General features: G+C 39.3%; 1 protein-coding gene across 3 annotated transcripts; it reads right to left on the bottom strand.

The window, feature by feature from the left end:
- Positions 1–2136: 2136 nt before the first annotated feature.
- Positions 2137–14895, bottom strand: LTC4S (leukotriene C4 synthase). Of its 3 annotated transcripts, XM_081321644.1 has the most exons (7): positions 14667–14895; positions 12601–12678; positions 10880–10979; positions 6399–6469; positions 3889–3970; positions 2991–3048; positions 2137–2301 (listed from the first exon to the last, which is right to left on the bottom strand). In XM_081321644.1, exons 1-7 carry the CDS (start codon positions 14722–14724, stop codon positions 2254–2256), a joined length of 495 nt encoding a protein of 164 aa, XP_081177770.1. In that variant the 5' UTR covers positions 14725–14895; the 3' UTR covers positions 2137–2253. The 3 variants fall into 3 exon arrangements, with proteins under 3 accessions (XP_081177770.1, XP_081177771.1, XP_081177772.1); XM_081321645.1 differs by lacking the exon at positions 12601–12678; XM_081321646.1 differs by lacking the exons at positions 2137–2301; positions 12601–12678 and having other exon boundaries at positions 2830–3048.
- Positions 14896–17975: the final 3080 nt, after the last annotated feature.

Here is a 17975-nt window from a genome sequence, read left to right as displayed (position 1 = left end):
AAACAGATCGGGTTTAAAGCGGGCTGTGCCACATTGGACCACTGCTTTGTCCTAGCGCACCTGGTTGACAAATACACTATCACACCAGGTGGCAAACTTTTTACTGCTTTCATTGATCTAAAGGCAGTGTTTGACTGAGTCCCTAGGGAACTGCTGTGGTCAAAATTGCGCAAAAGTTCCATCGATAGACGTCTCTTGTTCCTAATTAGATCCTTGTATAATCAGACCTCCAGCCAGGTGAGGTGCGGCTTGCAGGGAGAACTCTCAAATCCTATCCCGATTAAGAGTGGAGTAAGGCAGGGTTGTGTCCTGGCCCCTCTTTTGTTTAATTTATTCTTATCTGATTTGGCCTGTTACTTTTTTTATTTTAATCCCATTTATATCCCGCCCTTCTCCGAAGACTCAGGGCGGCTTACAATTTAAGCACAAACCAATGTGCTTAGCAATAGCCTTCATTCTATGTATATGCCTGCTTATTAGGGCTTTTGCCCCCCCCCCAAGCGGCATTATTACAAAGTCAGCTTAATTGCCCCCAACAATCTGGGTCCTCATTTTACCTACCTCGGAAGGATGGAAGGCTGAGTCAATACATTGGATGTATTGAGTCCCATGCCCCAAAGCTGTCAATTACGAAGATTCTGCTTCTCCAATATGCTGATGTTGTGGTCCTTCTATCACTATCAAGACTAGGACTGAAAAGATTACTTTCTGCATTTGGGTCCTACTGTGCCGAGAACCACTTGTCCATTAATTACGACAAATCTAAAGTATTGGTGTTCTCTAGAGCCCGGAAGTTATACATCTGGGCTATTAATGGTAATGCTGTTAGGCAGGTCTTCCACTTCAGGTATTTAGGTATTCAATTTCAGAATACCGGCGCTTGGACCAGACATCGAACCCAGGTGCTGAATTCGGCTTCCTGTAGCCATCAGCAGATTCTAAGATTTTTCTTTACCCAAGGAGGCCAGTTCATCCCTTCTGCTTTGCGTGTATATAAAGCCAAAACCTTGGCCCAAACTCTTTACAGAATTCCCATATGGATACGGGGCTTCAAGGATTGTATTGAAAGAACCCAGCCTGTTTTTCTTAGGAAACTTCTGGGTCTCCCTCCCTGTGTTGGCTTTGCTCCGATGTACCTGGAACTGGGCATTCAATCGAATGCATGGCGTGGATCAACACCTTTAAATGGTGGTTTTGGGTGCTCTTCTCGGCAGTCCCTGGTAGCTACCTCTCCCTGGTGTTTGCTGACCCTCATACTTCTTGTTGGGAGAGGGAGCTGACGAAGAAACTCCACTTGCTAGGTTTTTCGGGTGATGCCTTGGGAGATTATGGCCTTAAGGATGCCCAATCTAGGGTAGTCCAATGGCTTGTAGACATAGATTTGCAATATTTAAGAGCCAGAGCTAACAAAACCTGCTCCCCTCTGATCTTCAGCCAATCTAATAATTATGGACTGAGGATGGCTTCATACTTCTATACTCTAACTATCCCCAAGTATAGGAGAGTCTTCTCTCTAGCCCATTTCAATGTCTTGCTCTCGGCACTACTCGACAGGCGATTTAAGAGGCTCCCGATTAGCGAGCAATTATGCCCCTGTGATAGGGCTGAGGTTGAAACTGTGGAGCATGTCTTTTTATACTGCCCTATGTATAACGCAGGCAGAACTAAATTACTGTCTCTCCTTAAAATAGACCCTTCTGGTCCCAATGCTAGTAATTTGGTCTTATATTGTTTAGGGGATAGCTCCTCATATATTACTTCTCAGGTCTCTAAAAAAATTTTAAGAGCTGTAACTATTAGAGGAGAATGTTGTAATTCCCCTCAGCCAAGGCTTCTTGTGTCCAATTGTCTATGATTTTACTTTTTCCATGTTTACTTTTGTTGTATTTGTACTTTGGTCTGTGACCACAAACAAATAAAATTGATAGGGAAGCCCCCAAGTCACTCCATAATAGAGTGTCCTACTAGGGTCTGACTCTTCCCTCACTAGATTGGATCCTCTCCAGTACGTGGGGTGGAGCTATAGTTAAAATAGTACCTATAATTCCCTATCTTTTAACTATTAAAAAAATATGAATACAAGAGAGAAAATAATAAAATCAAGACAATTAGATTTTTCTTTTCTTTTAATGACTGTGTAATGCCTCACATCGGGTTGGAGTCGGGCCGACTGAATGGAGCTGAGCGTTTAAATATCCGGATGCCCTTCCTGATGCCTACGCAGAGCTCACAGCAAATATTTTCTCTTTGCACTCACAGAGGGGAACATCTGCCGCTACCTAGGATTGAACTCACAGCCTCCTGATTGTGAGGTGAAAGACAAGTGGAATTACAATGAAGACAAAATCAGCTTAATAATTGAAAACTATGGTAAAAGAGTAAATTTTCTCATGAACTTATTCATATATAACCTCATTCCTGCAACTGGATGTGTCTTTTCTGAGAAAAGCCCAATAAGGGTTCTTTAAAAGAAATCTCAGTTTCATCCATGGTTCCTAACAATCATTTCAAGTTAGTTTTACTCAGGTTTAATTCTGGTTGTCTTCCAGTAGACTGGATTCCATGAGCATAAGATCTTAATACAAGACTTTGAATCCAGACCTTAACTGGCTCTCTTAATGCCTCATGTTCCTTGTTCAAAGCATCAGAGACTACCTAATAGCACTTCATATATTATTCAGAATTTTACCTTGTAAGCATAAGTCTTTTACAATTTAACCATTTTTTTACCCACAGGAAATAGATATAACAATACTACTATGCAGAAAGCCAGAGGAACATTAACAGAAAACAAAAATACATTTATAGAAAATCATAGTTTGAAATGGCTGAGGTGCAAAACTATTTTAATTTAAAAAAAAAGGAGAAATGAAAGTTGAAAACCGAGGCACAATCACCGAGTATTTCGTCAGTTGAAAGGGGTGAATGGTTGATTTCAAAGCACTTTTAAGGAATCAAAAGTATCGCACAAAATGGACAAGTAATCCCACCATGGACAAGCCAATAAGAATGAAAAGAACTCCAGCGCTGAAATACATGGGGCCCAATCTGTGCAAATAGAAAAAAAACCCTGTTAATCGAGGCTGGCTGTTGCCACAGTAATGTCAGTGTTCTCACAAATAGCTTCCATAGTAACTTGGTAAATAGTCTGAGACAAACCCTGCAGATTACTGGGGAAGGATTTAAAAAAATCCCCATCTAGCAAAATTAACTAATTGACTTGCAACTACTAGCGTTATCACCAGACATGGTATGCCCTTGAGCTGATCTAGATAAGCACAATTCTATACCTTATCTTCTTGGACTAAGCATGGAAGGATAGGCAATTTCTGGTGTTTCTTTTCTTTTCTTAAAATATGAGGGGGAGATGATGCAGAACAGGGATGGGGTACGATGGCCCTTATATGACTTGTGGACTTCAAGTCCCAGAATTCCTGAGCCAGCCATGTTGGCTCAGGAATTCTGAAAGTTGAGGTCCACAAGTCATAATGGGGCCATAGTTCCCCACCTCTGATGTAGAATGAAAGAGCTGTTCCAAAATGCTGTGTTTTCTTTATCTTAGTTATCAATGAAGTGCTTAATCTGTGTCAAATCTATACCCCTTGAAAGCTTATGTAGTTAAATATAAAATTAGTATATTCCTGGGGGCTACTTAGGAGTTAGGAAGTTGTGGGGGGGGGGAAACAACCTAATTTGTTTTATGCAAGGGATGGTTTTTGTACTGGAAAACATTATCTTACAGTATGTTATCTACCTGTAGCCTAAAGCAATCAAATTCAGAGATGGATTTGTGTTGCTCTCAAGGCTACAAATTCCACCTTGAACATCAGAAAAATTACTTGTCTGAGAAACAATCTACTTGACTTACTTCACACAAGGATTACTCACCTTCTTTCAGCAGAATGCGCATATCCTCTAAAGTATTGATAGCGAGCATAAAGGTAAATTAGTCCACAGAAGGCAGCCAAAACTACAAAGAAGGCAATAATCAGATACTTAGAAAGTTTAACAAATATTAATTTCAATAAGAAATTCTTAAAAGGAGGGGCTTTTTTCTTAAAAAAAAGTCTGAGGCATCTCAAGATCAGGACACAAGTACAGCAAATTAAGTTTGCAGCATGGATGCTGGGATACATCCTCATTTTTGCATTGATGGAGTGATAAAGGAATAACTACCACTAATAGATAGATAGATAGATAGATAGATAGATAGATAGATAGATAGATAGATAGATAGATAGATAGATAGATAGATGATAGATAGATTCATTCATTCATTCATTCATTCATTCATTCATTCATTCATTCATTCACCAGCTACTTGGAGTGGTGGAAACTTTTACAGCTTAAGGGGACTAGCACCAGCCTTGCTTTAACAATGAAACAGACAATAAAATTCTGCAAAAGTCACTGCTTAAGAAGATCTTTTGTGACAATTGATTGAGGACTAATTAATAAAAGAATCCTTAAATCATAATTTCTCTATCAACCTTTATTTTTTACTTATAAACTGTTTCAATTGCCAAAGTGACTTTTCTGAAAAATCAGAAGGAAAAATCATTAACAAAACCAATATCAGAAAAATATTTGGAAAAGAAAAACACCAAACCTGTTCTTTGGTCTGCTTGCTAGCCAGGTCTGTAGAATTTAAAGCATGTAAAGGAGCACTATTATCTAGAATAGATGCTGCCATTACCTATTAGCATAACTGTAATGATTTTTAGGCAGAAACGACAGCTTTAATTCTCAGCTTCCCATGTACAGTAGCTTGAGCCTACAGAATATAGTACTTGTTCTTCCCTAAACTAGTGTGATCCAGATGTGGTCTATTTTGCCCCAAACTTCTCGTGAAGCTTCTGTCAAATGTGAGAGTATAGCAAGACACAATAACTGTGTCCTTCAATAGCAAGTGTCTCACATATACAGGTAGTTCTTGAATTACAACAATTCATTTAGTGACTGTTCAAAGTTACAACGGCACTAAAAAAGTGACTTATGACTGTTTTTCACACTTACAACCTTTGCAGCATCCCCCATGGTCACATGATCAAAATTCAGATGCTTGGCAACTGACTCATATTTATGACGGGGGATGTCACGTGATCTCCTTTTGTGACCTTCTGACAAGCAAAGTCAATGGGGAAGCCGGATCCACTGGATAACCATGTTACTAGTTTAACAACTGCAGTGATCCACTTAACAACTGTGGCAAGAAAGGTCATAAAATGAGGCAAATTCACTTAGCAAATGTCTTGCTCAGCAATAGAAATTTTGGACTCAATTGTGGTGATGTCTGATCTTCAGCCAATCTAATAATTATGGACTGAGGATGGCTTCATACTTCTATACTCTAACTATCCCCAAGTATAGGAGAGTCTTCTCTCTAGCCCGTTTCAATGTCTTGCTCTCGGCACTACTCGACGGGCGATTTAAGAGGCTCCCGATTAGCGAGCAATTATGCCCCTGTGATAGGGCTGAGGTTGAAACTGTGGAGCATGTCTTTTTATACTGCCCTATGTATAACGCAGGCAGAACTAAATTACTGTCTCTCCTTAAAATAGACCCTTCTGGTCCCAATGCTAGTAATTTGGTCTTATATTGTTTAGGGGATGGCTCCTCATATATTACTTCTCAGGTCTTAAAAAAATTTTAAGAGCTGTAACTATTAGAGGAGAATGTTGTAATTCCCCTCAGCCAAGGCTTCTTGTGTCCAATTGTCTATGATTTTACTTTTTCCATGTTTACTTTTGTTGTATTTGTACTTTGGTCTGTGACCACAAACAAATAAAATTGATAGGGAAGCCCCCAAGTCACTCCATAATAGAGTGTCCTACTAGGGTCTGACTCTTCCCTCACTAGATTGGATCCTCTCCAGTACGTGGGGTGGAGCTATAGTTAAAATAGTACCTATAATTTTGGACTCAATTGTGGTGATGTCGAGGACAATCTGTAATTAATCTTCTTAAGCTTGTTCTCATGTGTGTTGACCTATTACATAATTTCCAGGTAGTGCATTTTTGATTAACAGTGGAAAGCATCAGATTGGCCATAGGTGCCCCACAGCATTTTTGGGCAATCAGATGAAGTGGGAGCCCCTGTGCAGGTGATACCAAAGTCATTAGGAGATACCAAAAACACCCCAGGGAAGGCCAAGGTACATCATCTCTAGCACTGCAAGCTTGAGGCCTTCCTTAATGTAAAGTCTACCTGGCTACCGGATTTTAATACTTAACTATTTGTTTACAATGCAGTTACATTAGATAAACATTAAAAATAAAAATAAAAAGCTGTGGGGGGATTTTTAAAAGTTGTCCAGCTACCCACTTATTCTTCTATATTTTTACTTGCAGAAAGGACATCACAGTTGATAGATTCTGAATTAGGATTTCATCTCTTACCTTGATGGGAAAAGATTCCAGCCACCCATAACAGGGAGAGAAATATTGGGAAATATTCTGAGCAATTTGCTCTGATAAAACAAAGGAGAAAACAATCAGATTGCTGCTGATGGGGAAAAATAATTGTGACGGAACAAATCTGTCACATTTGCTCTGATTCTCATTTTCTTGATCGCTATGTTCATTTCAGCCCGCTTCTGCATCCATTTACAAATTCATCTCAGACCACTATAGACAAACACACGTACACATTTTTCGAACATTTCTCTATGCTATTTTGCAAACCACAATATTTTTGCAACTCGTGCATTATTTCCCTACTTCTGAAAAGTGGATCTTTTTGTTCCAGCCTAAAAAAGAAATCACTATGATTATGTCCTTATTGCTGAACTGCATGCTTGGTGAGTAGTAACAATTGCAAATTCCTTTTGATTATACCGATAAAAGGTTTTCCTTTTAAACGTGGGCTTACATTCTAAAATCTGACCAACTACGAGAGACAAGGAAAAAAATGGGACCAAAATGGAGGTTAAAAAAACCTGGAAGATGTGATCCTTACAGTATTGAGGTATAATTCCATAGTAACTGGACATTTGCCTCAGAGGTTTTATGGAAAAATACGTTTTGAAGAGGAATTGCTTATAATTGATTCTAATCGTTATCATTCTATAGCAGAGTCTCTTTTGGCAACAAAAATAAATCGTTACAACAACAAAGCATCACAGGAATACAGCGCCACACTCCATGCAAGGAAATTAGAGAGTGAAGAAAAATAAAATGAGCTTTGTCTGCTGCTGGAAAGATAACAAAGTAAGCATTAGTAGAACCATTTGAAGATGGTATTCCCTAGTGGTTGCAGCTCTGGGATGTGGGGGGGGGGAAAGAGGTTCTATCACTTTTTAAAAATGCCATATTCTAGAGTTTATTGCCCAAAGCATGTGAAGATACTTAAAACTGAGCCTTTGATTATAGGTTAAGTACCACTATATGAAAAGGGACGCGGTGGCTCAGTGGGTTAGGATGCTGAGCTTGTTGATCAGAAGGTTGGCAGTTTGGCGGGTCAAATCCCGAGTGCCGCGTAACAGAGTGAGCGCCTGTTGCTCGTCCCAGCTTCTGCCAACCTAGCAGTTCGAAAGCACGTAAAAATGCAAGTAGAAAAATAGGGACCACTACAGTGGGAAGGTAACAGCGTTCCGTGCGCCTTTGGCGTCTAGTCATGCCAGCCACATGACCACGGAGACGTCCTTGGACAAGCGCTGGCTCTTCGGCTTTGAAACGGAGATGAGCACCGGCCCCTAGAGTCGGAAACGACTAGCACGCATGTGCGGGGGAACCTTTACCTTTACCACTATATGGGGTGGGGTGGGGTGATATGTCTGTAAAGATCATGGTGTCTAGCATGAGGACCTTATAGGTGAATAAAGTAGGCCTGGGATCTGTTCCAATGTTGGCATAAAGGAAGCATAACTGCTCACTTCCATGTATATCCTCCTACCTACCTTATTTTGCAACTGAACTGCAATAGATCATCAGATAGAAGGAGTTTCATTATCACAAATAAACCATTATCTGACCTGTTCTGACCTTTTGATCATTTCCTCCCTTAAAGGGAAAGTGCACCAATTTTAACTAACTTCTCCTAAAGGGGAAGGTTGAAAAGTGTGGGCATTTCCAGTGAAAAGGCTCTCTCTTATTATATACCCTAACCAAACCACAAATAAAACAGGAAGCTGGAAACAGAATTTAATCATCTGATCTCTGAATAAGGATGAACTGCAAAAGTTAACAGCTAGTTTAAATGTCCAGAAATAAGCAGGAAGTCAGTGCAGTTCACTCAGTAGAAAACGAATACTTATATTCCCTCTGGCAGCATTTTGAAACAATCAAAATCACATTTTGAAGCTGCCAGTCCTCTTAGGAACATCTTGTGACAATAATTCAAACAAGTGATTAGCAAGTGCACATCTCACTGGAGGTGCCAAAGTCAGAAGATAGTAGGTTGAAAATTCAGTCCATTTGATTTTAAAGATAGCAAACAGCAAATACTTCTGTTTATGAACAAGTGCGAAGAACTGGACACTTTTATTTGACTTGGTGGGTCTGGAGCTGTGTTTCTCCACCTGGCCACCGTCCAGATGTGTGGGCATCACTTCCCAAAATTCTCAGCAGAGGCCATGCTGGCTAGGGAATTTGAAGAATGCCCCATGTCGGAACACGTTATCTGGAACATCCCATATTTGGAACAAACTGGAGATCCCTCCACTATGGAAAGCAGGATGCGTTAGCAAAAAAGCCACAGCCAAGAAAACAAAACCCTCATTTCCTCCCTCTCTTTGCTCAGTGCAAATCAGCCTCTCCCACTGATACTTTGGCAGGGAGATGGATGTTTGTCTGAAATGTGTAGAATGCAATTAGTAGTTATCACCAAACAGTATTTTGTTATGAAAGACCCGTGTTTCCCTTTTCTCACTGAACACAGCATTACAGCCATGTGGAAATTAAGCAGGGCAGATTCCACTAACCGCTTGTGACAAGCTTTACCATGCCTTGAACAATGACTATTTATTTATAACCCACCTTCATTATTTTTATGATTAACTTGAGGCAATGAACATACCTAATACTTCTTTCTCCTCCTCTTTCCCAAACAATAATAACCCTGTGAGGTGGGTTGGGCTGACAATGAGTGACCAGCCCAAAGTCTCCTGCCAGACTTCATGACCAGGGTAGGAATAGAACTCATTGCCTCCTAGTTTACCAGACTGATGCTTTAACCACTAGACCAAGCTTGCTCTAAAGCTTTGCTCCTGAAATTATGCTGTCCCATAGAAAATGTAAGGAAGCAGCACTTTTCTAGTGAAAAGGAGTGGGGTGACATGACAGCAGTCTTTCAGTATTTGAGCAGCTGCTGCAAAGAAGGCGGGGGGTGAACTATTTTCCAAAGCACCAGAAGGCAGGAGAAGCACTGGATGGAAACTAATCAAGGAGAGAAGCAATCTAGAACTAAGGAAAAATTTCTTAAGAATGAAAACAAGCAGTGGAACCAGCTTGCCTTCAGAAGTTGTGGCTGCTCCATCACTGGAGGCTTTTAAGAAGAGACTGGACAACCACTTGTCTGGAATGGTATAGGGCAGGGATAGGCAACCTTGGCTCTTTTATGACTCGTGGACTTCAACTCCCGGAATTCCTGAGCCAGCATGACTGGCTCAGGAATTCCGGGAGTTGAAGTCCACGAGTCATAAAAGAGCCAAGGTTGTCTACCCCTGGTAGGGTCTCCCTTCCAGCTCTGTTCTCCTGAATTTCTGAACATTGTGTTTCATTTTATGTCATTAGAGAGGATTTGTACAGACATTTTCTGCTTAAAATGTGCAACATTCTAAAACAGTTTGAACACGTTTGTGGAAAGCAAAACAGAGAGACCAGAGGCATTCTCCAGACCTCCCAGTTACTCCATATATCAATATTTGTCAATGTTGCGGAACAATTAACATTCTGACCAGAGGAGGATGGACCGTGGTTCATTTGCATGGTAAATATCAAAGAAAAGAAATCCAAGGCATATTCTATAGCAAAACCTTTAATGAGAAAACAAAAGACCTAAGCTGACTACATTCTCTCATCAGGCAGAAGAGAAAAGTAAGAAGTAACTGTGAGAAACTTTTTTTAGGCATGCGCACAAAACAGTCTGAAACCATAACATAGCTGGACATAGCTGGATTCACTATGGTTACATGATAAGATAAAAACACAGGTGCAGAGAGCAGGGGAAAATGTACAGATAGCAATGAGCGAAGCTGGCAAAACTAAAAAAACACGCAGTGACAGTCAAGATCTTCCTTTTGTCTAGAATTAGAAGGGTGGCATTTTAATGCCCCATGTTCATTGCAGAACTGCAGTCTGAAAATAGGCTCATGAGAAAATGAAAGGAAGTTGAAAGTTGTGGCAAGGGTGTATTGAGAATGTGGAGTAAAGAAATTGTTCAAGTGGCTTGACCATGCAAAAAGAATGAATGAAAATCAAACCACAGAGGAAATACATGGAGAGAATCAACAGATTATGAGGAAGAAAGCTGACAAAGTCACAACTGGGTGGAGAGGATGAGACCCTAAAAAAAGAGAGAAACGAGGACCTTTAAAGCAGGGGTCTGCAACCTTGGCTGAGGAATTCTGGGAGCTGAAGTCCACAAAGTTTAAAGTTGTCAGGGTTGCAGACCCCTGCTTTGAAGAACAAAAAGCAAGGGGTCACCAAGTCAGAAAGCCTGGAAAGTTCTAGCAAATGTGTTACTATAAACTGGATCTAGCTAAGCTTTCTTCTTCCCTCATTTCATGTTTTATTTGAGTTTTTCCTCACTTCTTTTATGCACTTTGCCTAACATAATTTACCTTGAAAGAGAATAGCTTGATTGTTGCTTCTAAATACATTTCAAAGGGGGAGAATGTTTTGTTTTGTTTTGTTTTTTTAAAAAGCAGCATTTAGCTTACTGTGCTCTGAAGATCCTTTCAAATTCTGGTGGGCCTGAAGTGATGGGAGGAGAGATTTTGAACTTCCTCCGACAGGCGATCACCTGAATGGCAAAATAGGCTGGATGGGGACAAAAGGTAAAGAGAAGCTCATTACTTCTTCTGTTGAAGGAAAACAGCTCGGGTCATTTGCATCAGCAAACACTGCTCACACTGAATATACAAAAGCAGAACACAAGAAAGCCTCAGAAGGACCCACAGACATGGCTTATTCTTATCAGCTTCTTCCTCCCATTCAACATTAATGGGCTGGGCAGAATTTTACCTTCAAGTGGTCAGGTTACCCAACATTTCCACAAAAGGATTCTATTGTACATCTGTGAGCATTTATTCTATTTATTTCTATAGGCCTAATGGGGAAGATTCTCTCCTCCTACTCAGAAGGTTGAGAATTCAATCCTCAGTAGCGGTGGCGGGAATAACTCCCATGTAGGTATCAGGAAAGGCACCTGGCCAGGAAATCCATCTCCACCCAGTCTCCCTGACTCTACCCTGAATAGAGACTAACGGGTCATAAAAAGGGAGTGTTTTTATTTGTACCCTGCCTTTGGTGTTGGACTAGATGACCTCCAAGGTCCCTTCCAACTTGATGATGATGATGATGTAAAAATTAAAGAAAAAATAACATAAAGTACTGACAAAGGTGCCCCTGGAAACATTAAATGAAGTGTGTGTGTGTGTGTGTGTGTGTGTGTGTGTGTGTTTTACTTAACATTTTCACTAACCACTTCATATCCTAATATTCATATAGTAGGAACAAATTAAAAAGCTTTGACTCCACACCTTTAAAATCTGCAGTCTTCCCTCAGACTGAGACCAATTCTAAAAGACAGACGGCATTCCATTGTTTGGGAGCGGCAGACAGCTCTTTTAATAACCTCTAAATAGCAAGCCAGTCAGTAAGACATTCCAAGGCAAAATGTTGAAATCAAAATACACGTAAGAGAGGCCAGAAAACAATTTGCAATTTGCAGCCTTACACAAATTAACAGTGTGATTTGACGTATACTTCTTTCAACTTTTAATCCTCAAAAGGAGATTAAAACCATTCAGTTAAAAAAAAGATGCAATATTTGAATGTTAAAAAACACCACAGAACCAAGCCCTAATAAAATAGATCACTTCATTTAAAGGTGTATTTCATTGATATGTTTTGAATTGTTGTGCACTGTGATGTGCACAGTCATATTACACTGGAAAATGTTAAAGGTCTGTTAGGCAAGAGGAAGAAGGGAAACAAAGGATATCAAATGCATTTTTACACATGGATCAATTACTGTACTGAATTTTAAGTCTGCCAAGATATTGTAAGAAACATATAGCATATTTCAGGACAGCATTGCTTATTACCTCTTCTTGGCTGTCACCTGCTGGGGAAGCAGCAACAAAGCACACATATGGAACTTTGTCCCAAACCAATATTCTCCTCACAATTTCCACCATCTCTTCTTCACCAGCCTTTCTATCTACCCAGGGCAAGTATGAGAAAGGGCAATCAAAAAAATGTTGTTCTTTGTTCTTTTGGTTTGGCATTTGTTAAACAGCACCAAGAATATTAGGTCCAGTTCTGGTCCCAGCAACTTAGGAAGAACATTTGACTCACTGGAGTGGTTTTAGAAGAGAGAAACCAAAGCAACAAGGGACCTGGAAGAAAAAACTCAGGAGCAGTTGGGGATGTTTACCTTGGAGGAGAGAATGTGTGAAGACTTGATAGTTATTCAATAGCTGAAAAGTTCTTACGTAGGTTCTTAAAGAACTCTCTGATAAATTGAAAGACAAAAAGGACAAGTATAAGAAGTGGAAAGAGGGGCACATAACTAAGGCAGACTATCAGCAAATCGCCCAAGCCTACAAAGATGAAGTGAGGAAAGCTAAGGCTCAAAATGAACAAAGGCTTGCAACAAAAGTCAAAAATAACAAAAAAGCTTCTTTCAACATATAAAAAACAAGAAAAAAAGCTAAGGAAATGATTGGTCCATTAGCGGGAGAAAGTGGCAAGAAGGTGACAAGCAACAGGGAGAAAGCAGAACTACTTAACTTGTTTTTTGCATCTGTCTTTACACAAAGGGAAAAAACAGTCCAACCTATCAAAAACAGTGCCATAAAAACAGAATAGAAATGCAAGTTAAGATAGGCAAGAAAATGGTAACTGAGTACCTGTCCAGCCTAGACGATTCAAATCACCAGGACCAGATGGATTACACCCCAAGGTTCTCAAGGAACTGGCAGACATGATCTCAGAACCACTGAACTATATTTTTCAAAGATCCTGGAGCACTGGGGAACTACCAAAGGACTTGAAAAGGGCTGATGTAGTTCCCATCTTCAAAAAAGGAAAAAAATGGATCCAGGAAACTACAGACCTATCAGCCTGACCTCAATACCTGGGAAGATTCTGGGAAAGATAATCAAGCAACAAATCAGCAAACACCTAGAGGCAAACAAAGTCATTGCCAAAAGCCAACATGGGTTTGTCAAAAACAGATCATGCCAGACAAATGTTATTCCATTCTTTGATCAGGTGACAAAATTAGTGGACCAGAGGAATGCTGTGGATATAGTTTACTTGGACTTCAGTAAGGCATTTGATAAAGTAGACCACAACCTACTACTTGATAAGATAGAAAAATGTGAGTTAGACAGCATCACCACCAGATGGATTCGTAGCTGGCTGACCGGCCATACTTAACATGTGGTCCTCAATGGAACTGCATCTACATGGAGGGAAGTGTGTGGTGGGGTGCCCCGGGGCTCTTCAACATCTTCGTCAATGATCTGGATGGGAAACTCATCAAATTTGGCAGAAATAGCCAACACTCCAGAAGATAGGCTTAAGATACAAAAGGATCTTGACAGATTGAACATTGGGCGCTATCTAACAAAATGAAATTCAATGCTGAAAAAAGTAAGATTCTACATTTAGGGAAGAAAAACCAAATGCACAGGTATAGTATAGGGGATACCTTGCTCAATAGTAGTAACTGTGAGAGGGATCTTGGAGTCCTAGTGGACAATCACTTAAATATGAGCCAGCAGTGTGCTGCAACTGCCAAAAAAAGCCAACACAGTGCTAGGCTGCATTGACAGAGGGATAGAATCAAGATCAGGTGAAGTGCTAATACCACTTTACAATGCCTTGGTAAGACCACACTTGGAATACTGCATCCAGTTTTGGTCACCACGATATAAAAAAGATGTTGAGACTCTAGAAAGAGTACAGAGAAGAGCAACAAAGATGATTAGGGGACTGGAGGCTAAAACGAATAGGGAACGGTTGCTGGAATTGGGTATGTGTAGTTTAATGAAGAGAAGGGTGAGGGGTGACATGATAGCAGTGTTCCAATATCTCAGGGGCTGCCACAAAGAAGAGGGAGTCAAGCTATTCTCCAAAGCACCTGAGAGCAGGACAAGAAGCAACGGATGGAAACTAATGAAAGAGAGAAGTTTAATTTTTGTTCTTGTACTGGACAAACTAAACATCTCTACTGCTGGCAATAGACAACCACTGTTTCTATAATCTAGTCTTTGGCTTTTGCCCCTCCGAGTAGCTGAAAGAAACCATGAGCTACTTTCTATTTTATAGAAGACTTATTAGAATATCACCAATCATTTTGGCTTTTTGCCTAACCTTCTGTTAAATTTCTTATACAATGTACATTTTGTAGCTACCTTAATGACCCAGGTTTTTTTTTGCAGTTTATAAAGCTATGTTCAGTTTGTTTCTGTAACAGCAAAACACATCCCTTACCTTGTTCCAGAACAGCCAAAACAGTAACAGTGGACAGCAGAGCTATATTGTGCAACATCTTAATCTTCAAAAGCACACCAGGAAAGTAAATCAGCTCAAAACTAGGCACTCCGTGAAACTTCTCTGCTTTTAGTCATAATTCTGCAGTGCTGTTAGTATAATTAGACAGTAGATGCCTTCATTTCCTCTTTTAAAGAGCTGGTTAATTAACTCCTTGCTTGCTGGAGCTGTAAACAGATCCCATCAACTACATGTTTCTTCGGAAAAAGATAAACCTTGTGGACCCATAAAAGCAAAGGTTTCTTGCAACTGGTCCTTTTATGACTGGAAAAGCTGATCATCTGAACATTTTATAACATTTCTGATAACTGGTCCTTTTATGGAGCAGATTGCAAAACCTGGTCCATTTCTATATCCTTTAGGGCATAGTCTGGTTTTTCAACCAATCACACAAAGAAAGTTGAGGAACTAGGCAAAGGGAATGATAGGGAACAGTTTTCCCCACCTTAACCTTGTTATTCCTCTTTGTTAAAGCAATGCAAATTTCATTCAAAGTAGTGTGTGTGTTTTTGGAGTGGTGGATGGAATTAAAAGACAGAATATACACATTTGAATATGAGAGTGAGTAAGAAGTACTGTCTCCCTTTTATAAATGACCTGAAGATGGATAACCACCACAGAGAAACATTTGTTTACCCTACACTCAGCTGGATCTAATTTCTTTTTCCATTATTTTCACTTGTGTCACTTCCCGAAGTTAGTTTGCTCTTCCTCTTCCTCTTCTCTTACACACATATTGGTAGGCAGAGGTGAGGAAATTGCCTAATTGTCTAAAGAAACTTTACCTTAGTCTCTCACTTTAATTGGGATCTCCTCTGATGCTACTTTTGTAATTTCTGCTGTTTTATTTAAGGTTCATCATTGTGTACCCTGGAGTATTTCTAACCAATTTATTCCCTCACATCTTTTAGTCCTTATACTTGTGCTACATGTGAAATTTAACATTTATTAAGGAATTTGAATCTTCCGCTTAAACTGTGGTTACTAGTTTGAGCACTTAACCAGTAATTGAAAGGCACAAGTAAGAAATAGTCTTAAAATTTATATAACTTATGGAACAACATATTTAAATGTTCAGGTCTTTTACAGTAGAGTCAGCTTGCTTTGAAAAGAGTCTTTGTTCTTAAAATTATTTTAATACTTGGGGAAAAAAATTTAATATTCATTTAATGCCTTAGTAGCAGTTGTGGGATTCAAATATGTGAACAACCGGTTCTCTGTGTGGATGCCACTTCCGGAAGTCCATTCTGGACTTGGGCAACTAAAAATTAGCAAGTGGTTCTGCTGAACTGGTATGAACTGGCTGAATTCCATCACTGCTTAGTAGGGATAATTAATATAGGGCTTTCCCTGGTTTTTCAGGTTCTTTGTTCAGTTTTTTTTTAAAAAATGTAATGCTGATTAGCATGCAATTGAGCAATATACCTTTAATGACTTAATGAGACTGCTTCTGAATCCTAGGTATCTTTCTAGCCCATCCTTTGTTGGACTTAGAGAAGCCATTACTGCTGGCCAAAGTTGACTGACTGCCTTGAAAGGTCAGAAAAGTCATGTGTGTGTGTGTGTGTGTGTGTGTGTGTGTATAAACAAGAAGCTGGATAGAAGCATTCTCAAGTTAAGTTTGTGCTGCACATTAAATAAGCTTCAGTAAATTCTATGTAAGGGGTGAATTTAATTCCATTCTTATTAGCCAAACCAAAGTGAATATCCTTAGAAAATAAAAATTGGAAAGTGGTAATAACTTGGCACCCTGAGTTTGAGAATGTGTCTATCTGCCTAGAGAGAAGGAAATATGGAATGGTAGGGCTCTATTATGTTAATTTGGTATATTAAATATGACAGCTTCTCACTTATTTCTCCTTCAATAATATGGAGACTCACAGATTATACCCCCTTGCTCTACAAAAGGTAATACTTGTTAAAGATACTTGTATTTTTCTTAAGGTATATCCTTAATACATGAAATTGATCAATGCCATAAAATCTTGATTCTGCAGACAAGGTGAGAGAGAAAAAAAGTCTGTTTAACAAAAATGCCCATAAGTGAAAATGTCTATAACTGACATTATTTGCATTATTTGTCAATTGCATAATTACAAACTTTATATAATTTACATCATTATGTATTGCAAGTTACATAAATTATGCAAATTGTCCATGTTGTTGTCATTTGGGAGACGAGAAAAGTAGAGAAGTTTCTGCACTTGGCATAGCCCAGTACATAGCACGGTAAGAGTTAAAAAAATGTAGTATGTATTTTTCTAATATGCATGCCTATTTTACGATGACTCAAATGTATCGGAATACAGTGTTGCTGGACACCTAACTTGTAGCCAATTATCTGTTTCTAATGTGAGTCCCTTTGTTCCTGTAATACAGCTTCTATTTGGTTATCAGAGACAGTCTTTCACTTTGAAAATGTTGCTAATGTGTTTTGTGCCTGAACCTCTGCAGACCCTCACAAATAAACAATCTGGATTTGTGGTTTTCACTGAGTAGGCAAATGAACTGGAATGAACCTCACTGTAAAAATAGCTGAAAAGGAAAAGGCAGCTGTGGTTTTCTTTAGTTTCATCTCCAACAAGTGTGAAGTCCAAATTAAAATGTTTTCAGTTGCATCAGAAGCCAGTTGAATGGGGTTCTAGGAAATGAAGAGCAAGTTATGGCTCCTTCAAGCAAAAGATGTATCTAATAGTACATTGGAAGAAATAATCTATTGTTCATTTGTAGCAGTTAATAATTAACAGGCATTGAATGAATATTTAAACTGACTTTTCTGAAAGGAAAAGCAAGGAATACTTGTTATTAATTCATGAAATTAACAGCATAGAATGGGATTTTTCACATTTGTTTGTTCCTTCCTTCCTTTACTCCTTTTAATTAAAATATGATACAGTGGTCATGCTTTCTCAGAACAAGCAGTGCCACATTCCAGTTTAAGGGATAAAATAGCTTTCATCTTTTTTAATTAAGGGTGCTGTCTATGGAAATTCTCAGTCATCCAAGTCTTGGTTGTCTCAAAGGTGTTTTTTCAGGAGGCAACTGGACTTTCTTGTTTTTCTTTGAAGACATTTTGCTTCTTTGGGACAACCATGACCTGGATGACTGAAAGTCTCCATAGACATTTAGCTATGCACTTTGGGATGAATAGAGTAGAGTAGAGTAGAGTAGAGTAGAGTAGAGTAGAGTAGAGTAGAGTAGAGTAGAGTAGAGTAGAATAGAACGGAATGGAACAGAACAGAATAGAAC

The sequence above is a fragment of the Vipera berus genome (assembly GCF_964194415.1).
Source record: "Vipera berus genome assembly, chromosome: 2".
Classification (NCBI taxonomy): Eukaryota; Metazoa; Chordata; class Lepidosauria; order Squamata; family Viperidae; genus Vipera; species Vipera berus.
This window is presented reverse-complemented; position numbering and strand designations above follow the sequence as displayed.